The sequence below is a fragment of the Branchiostoma lanceolatum genome, chromosome 8 (assembly GCF_035083965.1).
Source record: "Branchiostoma lanceolatum isolate klBraLanc5 chromosome 8, klBraLanc5.hap2, whole genome shotgun sequence".
Classification (NCBI taxonomy): domain Eukaryota; kingdom Metazoa; phylum Chordata; class Leptocardii; order Amphioxiformes; family Branchiostomatidae; genus Branchiostoma; species Branchiostoma lanceolatum.
This window is the reverse complement of record NC_089729.1, coordinates 10,815,188-10,827,339: the sequence shown is the minus strand read 5'-3', so window position 1 is coordinate 10,827,339 and position 12,152 is coordinate 10,815,188. Positions and strand designations below refer to the sequence as shown.

Sequence of the window (12,152 nt, the reverse complement as noted above, 5' to 3'; positions counted from 1 at the left end):
TGTCGGGAGAAAGCCACCCGAGTGCTAATCATTCTCTTTCACTGGGAATTCAATTTGTACTTGAGGTTTATATTAGATTTTGTAGTCAACATTCATTGTGCTGGTGTGTGTGTGTATGACTTGACTGATAAGACAAGAGTTCGACAATAACTTGATGTTAAACTAATGATCATGACATACTGTAAAATGCAGAAATGTTCGCGGGGATTTGATTTCGCCGTAGGGAGAAAATGGAGAGTTCGCGGCGGCTTTGAGTTCGCTTTGAAACAATAGTACTCTAGTAGTGCTACAGTCACACAATGGAACAGCTTTTCGCAGTGGTTTTAAGTTCACGGTAAAGAGTTTACCACAAAAACCTCGAACATAAAACCACTGCGAACATTTCTGCATTACAGTTTTCCAAACTTTTCTCATTGATTATGCAAACAAAATACTCATTTGCATAAATTACAGTAGTGAGTGATCTTCTCTACCCAAATAACACAAGTTGTCTAAAGTACAAAAGTCTTAACTCAAGAAAGAAGGCTATTGTAGCATGTTCTCATTGATTGTGCAAATGAAGCCATGATTTGCTTGAGTGCTAATCATTTTCCTTCTCTAAGAATTCAATTTGTACTTGAGGTTTATATCATATTATACAATTTCAAGGACATTATATATAATGTCCTTGGTAATTTGTAGTCAATATTCATTATGTTTGGGTCTATGTGAATAGGCTTATGAATAAAAAGTATAGCCAGTTATCTGGAAATTCATATTACATAATGGCAGTCACTATCAATTGTGTTGGGACTTAATACATTAAATTTTGCAGTTTCCTGGAAATTCAATTTGAGACTTTATATTCTTGGGTACTCAATGGAATCCAATGATATTCACTGCACCATGACATATGCAAGGCTTATATGTATGTGTTGCTAAATCTTTATAATGAAAAACAATTATTGGGAGCTTTGAACAGTTTATAGTTGATATCATCTACTGGCATATTGTTTATGTTATGATGAGTTTTTTATTGCTGACACTAAGTCCAATGAATGGAGATATAAACCTAACCTGGAAATGAAAAAAAATTTTGGACTCTAACCGTTATATACAGTTTTCATCGTAAACTTTCAGCAGTTTTATATCCAGGAGTTTCAAGCTCCTAATAAGGCATATAACGCAAGGTTACCAGTTTACGTGCAGGACCAGTTAACAGTCGGTTATTGGCATGTGCAAACTTCAAGCTGAACCCTGGTTCAATCTCTTGATGATGAATTACTCAACAGCATCCTGTTGACTACTTATATCATCACCAAAGAGATTGAAACGCCTTTTATTTATACCTTACGGCTAGCATCTCGTTGGAATCCTCGGAAATATCCTTTTTCCATTATCAGCTTTCCAAGCAGTTTCCCTGACCTTGCCATTCCAGCAAAGTAAGTAATTTGTCACCGAAGAAATAATAAGTCCCTTTCACGCAGTTTCCTCGAGCTAGCAGAGCATCAGCAGCCTGTCAGAGTTAACCAGGAGACCCATCCCTCTGCGGCTTCACGCACTGTGCAGAGCTGCCCTCAATTAACGACCTCGTCTTAGAACAAACCGCTTTCCGCCATGATGTTCTATTTCTATCCTCTTGAAGCATGAAATCTCTTATTGATGCTGCTATAATATTAATATCTGACTAAAAGATATTCCACTGAAAAAGATCACAGGGAGGGGGATACATTTTCTTCCTTCTATTTTAACTTTCAACCATCACAACTTTTGTAAATATCAAGCTATACTGTATGGTGTCAATTTGCACAAATCAATAATGTCAAATATATTACATGAATGTTTCTTCATAAACCTTCACTTGCTACCAAGATACGGAAATATGAATGATACAGATTTTTGTGATGTGTGGGTCCTGTCAAACTTTTGATATTACAAAGTATGATTTCAGGCGATACAGCAGATTGGATTGCCATCTGACACCATGATGAAATACCAGTATAAATACTGTTTATCAAAAGATGTAACTAATACTTCTTTAGTCTAAGTTGAAAAGCTTTCGTATCTCATGTTAGTAGTCATATATAGAGTAAGTGTTTAGATGCCCCTTTCTCATTCTTGAGACGACCAAAGAAAAAGAGACTGATCTTCACTTAGTCTACATACAACTTAGGATTTACATACATGGAGGTTCAATCTAACATGATGTAAACAGGTTATATATAGCGAAATTGTCAGAATGGTTCAAACCCCATTCAGTGATCAACAAAGGAGATTGATGTAGACATACACATTGTATAGCTTTGAATATACTGGTAATACATCGGTTGTTACCCGGAAATCATGGTCACAACAAAAGGAACAAAGCAATTGCAAGAAAGGTCAAGAGACTTTTCAGATAAGAAATGCATCTGCCAAACAATATCCCTTTTGTAGCTTGTATGTGCTTTTGCAACATGTCCCCTATTCATCACTGAGTTATTCAACATTGTGTGCGGAAAATAAGATACAAGATTAGACTACTTTGGGTACACAGCGTTATCCATATAATTGTGTCTGCTTGACTGGGTGTAACTTCAACGTTGTGAATTATTAATCAAGAGCATCACTTCTAGATGGATGCATCAAATTGTACATTTTGTACGTGTTAGATATTTCTAAACCAAGCATCGTGTTGTATTTCAACAAAATTGTAACCATTGTTTGTCACTAAGTCGATTTTGTGAATTATATGTAGTAAGTGTTGCCACCAAGCACCCATTGCCAAGTACTGTAGGAGCATACTTACCAGATTTAGACCATGCTTACAGTTAGATGTGCAAAGGTTAGGTGTGACAGGTGGTTCAGTGTAACATAACAAGCTGCTGCCGCGCTGTGTGCCTGCAAAGCTGGCGTGTTACGCTGCAGGGCGGTTATACCGGCTAAATAGATACAGAAGAACAGATACAGAGGCTGGTGTGTTACATTTCATCAATGAGAAATGTCAAAGCCAATGGCAATAAAACTGAATCTGCCGGATACAAGTATTAGTAGAAAATGTACACTTTAAAATTTGTAATCATTAGGTCCCCCTTATGGTTTTCTTCTGGTTTTCTCTTGAAGGTCATGTTTGTTAGATGTTTGCAGCTTTTCGCAAGCCCTAAGTATGTCACCTATTAAGATAAATGTTACAGCGTAGTAAGTATCAATCACAGGTAATTTAACGATGCAGAAAGATAATGAACCCAACAGAATGGATATGAACATGGTGCCACCAAAATATGCTGTTGTCTGTTCCATTCTCTCCCCTGAAACCTCCGGGGAGTCATCATGGGCGCAGATAGATGCGTCTGTCATACCAACTCATGATTAAACCATTCATTCTAGTACGCTGATCAACACAGCATGCGACACATTATGTAAGGTAGCTAAAATTAGTTTATCTAAACCCAGCACTCGCAGCATTGCTTGAACAGAAATTGGTGAATCTGATCATAATAATCTGATTTGAATTACAGTCTTTATCTGATCATATAAAAATGTAATAAACAGAATGGAGATGATATTGGGTATCCATATCAGTTATGGTCGTGGTAAAACAAGGTAACCGCAAGTTGTGGTAATTTTCACATGATTATATCGGAAGATGGTACTGTATTTCTTTATCAGGAAAAAAATGTTGACAGTTGAAGGTTCAAGGTGAAATCGAAAGAATTTTTTTTTTCTGATCCAGGCATTTCAAACCATACTGCATATACTTATTAGCCATATAACCCAACATATTATATAATCATCAGCTTTGAGTAAGTTTCTCCCTTCATAGAGCTCACAACCAACTGTCTTATGAATTTTCCTGAAAAACTTGGCGCTTCCTAGCCTCCGTTGCAGACTCTGAAGCGGCTTTTTGGGGGGCTAAATAATACACTTTTTGCAGCCACCCCGTAACTATCAGCCATCCTGTAACCATCAGCCGCCTAGAGTCTGCGGTATTGCGCCTTGTCAAAGCGAAATTAAAATCACGTTAGGGCGATTAACGCAGAGGTGCAAATTTCCTGCCTATGGTAGACCGCACAATAAGAACAGTATACACGCACCTCCCCCAGTCAGTGTGCTGTCACGCTTGTGGCAAAATAGTTTGCTATGTCTACTGTTCCTAAAGACAAACTTCGATTATTAGAAGCAGTGTTTCCGCCAGACCGCGACTGAGATCTTGAGAGGCCGTCCACTTGGGGAGGGCCGTACCGCGAAAATTGATTGACCGTACCGCGAAAATTAATTGACTAGGAAAAGTACTAGTAACTGAATGTTGTGATCAGAAAAAACTTTGTTAATTTTTCAAAATCAATTTGTTACGAAGGTCGCTATAATACTGCTTCAATCGTCACAAAATGCTATCTATTTTGACAAGAAACGCCCGAAGTGTAAAGGGAAATTCCCGCCCGTGTGGTCACGTCACATCTTGCTGTCAACCAATCAGAGCACAGTCTTTATGACGCAACCCAATCAGCGCTCAGAACCTTGCATATCAATGAGTTTAAAAACATGGCGGACGGCCCGGGACGGGTTGCGACTCGAGCGAGCGTCATGACTTATGTGAATTCATAGCGAAAATAACGATTTATCTACGGTAAATACGGAGAATTTTCACGAAAAAATATTCACAGGAATATATATTGTGTCGAATACGGCCAGAAATAAAGGCGAACCACGGCAAATCACGACGTAGAGGCTGAAATGCACGGGCGAAAATTCTTGTTTTGTTTACGTGTTGTTGGACGGGGCAGGTTGGGACTCGAGCGAGCGTCGTGACGTATGTGAATTCATAGCGAAAATAACGATTTATCTACGGTACATACGGAGAATTTTCACGGAAAAATATTCGAAGAAATATATATTGTGTCGAATACGGCCAGAAATTAAGGCGAACCGCGGCAAATCACGACGTAGAGGCTGAAATGCACGGGCGAAATTCTTGTTTTGTTTACGTTTTTCCTTGTTTTCTTCGATGACTTTCTTCGATTGAGTCTTAAAAAACGGGTTTTTAATGAGAAATGGCAAACTATTTTGCCACAAGCGTGACAGCACACTGACTGGGGGAGGTGCGTGTATACTGTTCTTATTGTGCGGTCTACCATAGGCAGGAAATTCGCACCTCTGCGTTAATCGCCCTAACGTGATTTTAATTTCGCTTTGACAAGGCGCAATACCGCAGACTCTAGGCGGCTGATGGTTACAGGATGGCTGATAGTTACGGGGTGGCTGCAAAAAGTGTATTATTTAGCCCCCCAAAAAGCCGCTTCAGAGTCTGCAACGGAGGCTAGGCGCTTCCCAAAGTCAGATTTGTTTAAGATTGCATAAAACATTGCCTGGTGACATTATATTTACCCTAGTGAGCTCGCTGCTATTTCTACCTTGCTAAGAGTGTCGTCCACCCACCCAGTTTGTTAGCCTGGCCAGCTGGAAATATAGGCTGTCAGAAAAAGCCCATTGCTATAAGTAGGACATGGGCTGACTACGCCGGCTATAGGGAGAATAATTGCCAGGAGAGTTTGGTCACCATATGTTTTCATTTGCAGGGGCAAATGTTAATCTTCCGGTGGACTGACTCTCCTGGCTTGTTTTTGAAATTTGGCTTGGCTACATAAAAAAACCCGGGACAAAATAGAAAGCCCGACAAAAACATCTAAAAAGACATTAAAAAAAAGCCAGAGCCAAACCTCTGCTTGGAGAGTAAGTTGGCAGGGAGCTGCAGCCTTTCCACTTTGGCAGTGATTGGTTCTAATTAATCCCTCTTAATTTTATCACCCTCTGGGGGGAAGTGCGTCATTCCCCAGTAATTCAGTTAAGTGCCTAGCAATGATGAACGGTCTGTTTGGATCAGCTGGGATGGTCTGCTGTACAGACAGGACAGATGGGAATCACTAACGCCAGCTGGGCTACTATCTTTCAAACACTGAGAAATACATGACTGTATTTATTTTCTATACACAAGACACTTGTGTATTTTCTACACACTGAGAAATACATGAATCTATTTTCTATACAGAAAACCATGGGCTAAAAATGGCTGCTCAATCATTAACTCACTCACTCACTCACTCACTCACACATTCATTCACCTACTCACTAAATCAATAAATTTATTAGTTACACAAAGACAATTTCTTTCTCTCCCATTGAAAAATGTTAAGTTAACATAAATCATAAATCTGTTATGTGTAAGACAACAAAATAGCATGGGCTACATGCAATATGACATTCTAATATTTTGCAAATCTTAAAATTCTTAAAAGTCTTAAAGATGCCTGAAACAGCTGTACCACCTCCCATCTTAAGAAACCCATGATGTTAAAAGGCTCTGTCACCTTGAACATATTGTTGAGCTGCCAAAACCATGAAATCAAAAACACCTTAACAAGGATCCTTTATTTCTGGAAAGACGTCATGGCGAAAGGCTCAAATGAAAGCTAATCATAATGTTATCCAATTTCTCTGACGTACTTCGAAGTTCACGAACACTTCTGATTTGATTTCTCAGCTTGGTGGGGCTCAACAAATAAATCCCACAACCGCAATGTTCGTGCAAATGACCTTTTTCGCATCATGCGTCTCAAAGTGCTGTAAATCCATAGGGCTTGGGCTGGGGATTATTGGAAAAGTGCTGTGCTCTTTCTTTGGTCTAAGCAGATATCTTTAGTGTGGTTTGAAGTTGGTTTGATAGCATACTGTTCGGAAATGGATTAAACTGACTGGACCCATCATGGAAAGAGATTGGACATACAGCGTACCCAAATCTTTGGCTGTTAACTCCAGCCTCTAGCTGTCAATTTACAGTTAGAAATACATGTAAAAAAATTGTACTCTAATTACCATCTTATGGAAATTTAATGGTTTAAAACATCACCTTTTTGCTGTTACAGATTGAAGGAAGGGACAGCAGAAAGCAAGGAGGTTAAAGGGCCATACATGTACATGTATAACCTCCTTGTAGAAAGGGACACATATCACTTGCTTGGACAATCATTGCATCTACACACACGTATCAAATATGCACAATCATATTTTACTCTTCCATTCAATCGTGACAAAGCCGGTATAATTTTTCATTTCATTCAGACGGTGACATAACGATTATTCAAGTACCACGAATGAAAAAGGCATCATGACCTGAAGATTAATTGGCCACAGGTATGCTCCCTATTCTCTCATCACACTATTGGGTACCAGTACATGAATGGAGCAAAAAGATTGAAAACAACCAAATTATTCTGACCATTCGTGCAGTCAAGAACTGACAAAGCACAAGAATTCAGGTCTGATTTTTCAGCTAGGCAAAATGGTAGGGCTAGGTTTTACACCATCGTCTACCTATTTTTCAACCTTTTCAAAAAACAGTGTACCATTGAACCATGCACCTCATGTTTTAGAAATGAAAGTGCAGCCGATTGCAACAAGGAAGGTCCAAGGCAACTCTTCATTCACCATTGCACCGAGAAATTCCCAAAGGGGACCTCTTTTGCATGCGTAAAATATCTCTATTTTCCTCATTAGTAACCCATGGAATTACATCTTACGTTGCCAGATTAATTACCATTTAGACAATAGAAACAAGCTACTTACAGATATCTGGAGAAACAGTAATAAGAAATGGGTTCTGTACATACATTTCATGCAGCGCCTGTGCCATCTTGCCCCTATTTGTTCAAGAACGATACCAGAATGAACTTGACTGGGTGAAACGACAGCCTTCTTAGTAATATACTGGAGCTGCAGGCTCCACTGAGAACCCTGCTACCTTCGAGCCACTTCGGACTGTTCCAATGGGAAACTATATATAGGGGGGATGCACTTGACAATGTAATGGTAACTGTACAGTAAAACTAGTTTGGTGCTATGCAAAATTTAAAGATGATGGGGTATAGGCATTGAAAATTACTGTTGAAAAAAGGGGTATTTACTGAAAGAAATTATGATAAGAATTTGAATATATCAAGATGCTAAAAGCAGGGCCAGGATAATGCATGCAAAGAAAATTGCTAAGGATTTTTAAGTGAAGGAAATGATAGGGTGGAGGACAAAAGAAAAGCTTATCTGTCATTGTCAGAAAAAAATACCTGTAACAAAAAGAAGATCTAACAAATAGGGACCATACAGGTTTCAATTTTCTTTAAATGAATAAAACATTTTCATTTTCAAAGTCACCATTTTGAACCCCTCTCAACTGGGTGAACGGTTTTGTAGCAATTCTTATAAAATATAAAACAATAAATGATCTCCCAAGACCCTACTCAAAACTACCAAATATCTTCCTATGCATTCTACCCTCTTTCAGAAATGTGATTGATATGGAGACGAGCATTTTTTTTCTCCTATGCTCCTTTTCACAACTTACAACTCCTATGTTTTATTATGCGGCACACCGGATGCCACTATCTATCAAGGTGGCCAACCTGCTATCTTTGGAATGCAGCTGGCAGACTCACGGCCATGATGACAAGGAAAGTAAGCAGAGGTGATGCCCAGACATGGAGGGAAAAGATATATCACCTCGTAGGGTCTCTCTGGTACACTCATCAGTGGAAGGGCGTGAAATTATTGGGATGTTCCAGAAATTAGACAGTGAAAGTATAACTGAGGGGAGGGGATGCACAAATGCAAGCAACGTTACATGTAAGATGGATGCCAGACCCCCAATCTCTATAATATCCATCGTGTGGGGTATGTAAGAAAGAGATAGGTATCACCTCCCTGGGTCTCTTGGGAAAAACATAAGTGGGAAGTGTGGACTTCAAGAGTTCAGAAACTCAAAGTGAAAGTCTAGTTAAGGGGAGGGGATACACTAATGCAGGTGCATATAGAAAGAGAGATATCAGCTATAACCATAACTGCATGTCTTAGATACACTTTTTAGTGGGAAGTGTGGAATTCTAGGGTTGTTTCAGAAACTCAAGTTGACAGTATAGCTAAGGGGAGGAGATACACAAAATGCAGGGGCATCTAAGATAGTCAGATACTGTGTACTACATGTATCCAGTATCTGGGTCTCCAGGGTACACACTGACACTGTGACACATCAGTGGGAAGAGCGGGAAATTCTTGGGATCTTCCAGAAACTAGAAAGTAAAAGTATAGCTGAGGCCACACCAATTTAATTTTAACGGATTTTTATTTTCCAAGAAAAAGCCCAGCCTTCTGTTTTCTTGATTTTTTTTTTCTAAAATTTTTTTTTTGGGAAAATAAAAATCCATTAACCAAGAAAATAAATTGGTGTGGCCTGATCGATGGGAGGGGACACACAAATGCAGGTACATGACATGTGAGAAAGAGATAGCATCTAGTAACTGGGTACACACATCAGTGGGAAGGGCATGGAATAGGCTTGAGATTGAAACCAATATTGCTGACAAGATATATGTAAGTACACTAAGGGAACTGGGGATGTGCAGATAAATCATGTGAGAAAAAGATTTTGGCAAGATACAAGTAAGGACAGGTGATGCAGGAACATGCAGGGAATCAGAGATGTATCACCCAGCTGGGTCTCTTGGGTACACTCATCAGGGGGAAGGATCTAAAGTTCTTGGGATGATCCAAAAATTAGAGATTGAAACGAAGGCCTTTCTGGACATTGAAACAATGCATGTCAAAGATACCATCTACCCGACAAGATACTTGTGAGGGGAGGGACTGTGACTGTACATGTGACTGTAAGGTGGTGCATGAAAGAAAAAGTGGTGCGTAAAAGAACATGGCCGCTCTGTAAATTTTTGCAAAAGCGATTCTATATACATACATACAAACATAGGCATACTGTTAAGTTGGAGCATATTAATATATTTGATCTACATTGGACCTTCAACATGAGAGTACAAGTCAAATGTGTACAGCCATTCCATTTCTGGTGCAACCTTGTTACTTTGTAACACCTGAGAATGTGTGTGTGTGTGTGGGGGGGGTCTATCATCAACAAACAGGTGAGCTTCAAGCTACCATCTATGATAATCCTGACCCACCCTATCTATTCTGAAACAGCCCGTTCTTCAAGCAAAAGTTTCCAACCAAGGTGAGGTGAGGCCGTCAGCTGGCCTCAACTCAAGGTGACTTTGGGTCAATTCCCAGGGAGGCGATGATTTAGAGTTGCCTTGGTGTGATGTGACAAGGTCTGCTACCCACATTTGTAGGTTCTCCCATGCGCTGCACTGCGTTTCCCCTTTAATATCAACTCAGCGCCTTTGGGGGTCACACCTTGTGAGCCCTCCTGTGAGGCTGTCTATTTTTGGTTGATAAGTGACGGCCTTAGTATTTCAGTACAGGCTACCTTAGATAACTGTCATCCAGTTGGTTCAAATCATTTTTCTTTTTCTCTGGTTGTTCATTGACATGTATGTACGGTACTCTTTTGGTAGTTCAGACCAGCTGGGTCAGACAATATCCTTTGTTTGAGAATTATGATTCAGGTGTTTTTCAAGTCCATTTGGCCACTCTAACTGTCTAAGCTCTCTTTGACAAAAGATGCTCTTTCGCTGTCCCTGTGTGGCAAAGGCCGACTTCTTAATCCATATTTTAAGGTTCTCTCCTGCGGTGCACTGGGTTTCCCCTTTAATATCAACTCAACGCCTTTGGGGGTGACACCTTGCGATCATCTATCTATCATCTATCATTTGTTTGAGAATTGTTTTTTGAGTCCTCTTAAAAAGTTGCAGAAGATCGCTATTATTCTAGTTGGTACTTAGTATTAATAACATTTTCTTCGTTTATACTACTAGTGCCATTATCCGTCTGTAGTTCCTTCAATAGCACCTGTTTGAAAATTGACATTCAGGTGTTTCTGCTGTTCAGCCTACTTTTGACAAAAGAAGATTGCTAACTTGCATTGTCCACGTGTGGTAAAGGTTCTATCAACCTCCTTGGTTGGTGACTCCATATCTGTAAGTTCTCTCCTGTGCCCCTCTATCATCCTCTAGGCTAGCTCCTTGAGGTTGACACGTTGACAGCTCTCCTGTAGAAATGTCTATTCCTATTTGAAAGGAGAGTGTCCTTTGTCAGCAGTGACCCATTAGCTGCTGAAGCTGAAGTTTGTGATCAGGATTCCAGTTGGATAGTCATAACTTTCTTCTACTGTAGTGTAGTCAAACCTTTTTCGTTATCTATTAGTGGAATGCGGCTTCGCTACAGCTTGCATATTTTTGGCCAAGTACACCGGGTCACCCCTACTCTTCTTGATAAGTGTGTTGGGTTCTAACTGACTTCTATTGTAGCAGTGACTGGTAGATGCACTTTCCTTCAATTTATTTCATTGCAAAAATACCATGCCTTAAAGCTGTTTACTTGATTTTCCGAAAGCAAGCAATTTCTTGAAGACTTTGAATTTCGTAAAAAATTACAGTACCTACCTCAGACTGCGTTTCACTACTAGCGCAACAAAAGTTCAGGCTTCCCTGGAAATGATTATCTACCATAATTGCAGTTTATTCTCGAGGCAGTCTGAACTAAAAACGATCATTATACAGTACAGCAATACTGTAATTTCCTTGCCTTTTTTATTACCTATTATCTTCTTACATTACCTTAATTACTATCATTTTGAGTGAGAAACAAACCTATGACTTGCATTGACAAAAACATTAGCTACAGAACTGTCTGTGGCTTTCGTAAGATTATGTAATGGTGATATCATGAATAACCTAACGTAGGATAACTACTTCCTCTCAAAGTTTCCTTCTTTGCTGCCAAATCAATTTTTTTGCCTTCTCGTTGCATAACAAATGATGTGAAATTTGCAGTACCTATCATGCATTATGATGAATTAAGAAATTTCTAATACAACAATTCTTATTGACACAACAAAAGTACAGCAAGTTTAAAAGTACCACAACTTTTGTAAGGTCTTCTACAACTATACATACAAACAAGCGGACACAAAACTCAATGCTATACTCAGAGCCACCTACCAAGTACGAATGAAATCTAAATACAGCAGTCTAATTCCGAACTACATGAAATTGAAATGGCTGATTGCACCGTACAGAAAAAAGGTATGAAATTCTTGATCTTGAGTTCAAAGGAAACTGTTGAAACAGAAAATCACTGTACCAAGAGGATCATTTAAACGTAACTTACATTTCCCCTGGGTCCACCATGCACCACCCTTCAACCACACTGCCCACTTTTAACCTAAGTGCCGTAACAATTGA

At 39.4% G+C, this 12,152-nt stretch overlaps 1 protein-coding gene across 3 annotated transcripts in view; it reads right to left on the bottom strand.

Moving 5' to 3' along the window:
- The window catches only part of LOC136440938 (ankyrin-repeat and fibronectin type III domain-containing 1-like), a 159,160-nt gene that overhangs the window by 50,197 nt on the left and 96,811 nt on the right, over nucleotides 1-12,152 (bottom strand). Inside the window, exon 1 of one of the 3 annotated variants that reach the window (XM_066437136.1) lies at nucleotides 7,623-7,660. The exons of the other annotated variants lie outside the window; for them this stretch is intronic. Coding sequence (XP_066293233.1) covers nucleotides 7,623-7,645 — 23 coding nt within the window. The 5' untranslated portion in view covers nucleotides 7,646-7,660. Of the gene's footprint in view, nucleotides 1-7,622; nucleotides 7,661-12,152 lie in introns of those variants that run through there. 3 annotated transcript variants of the gene reach the window in all.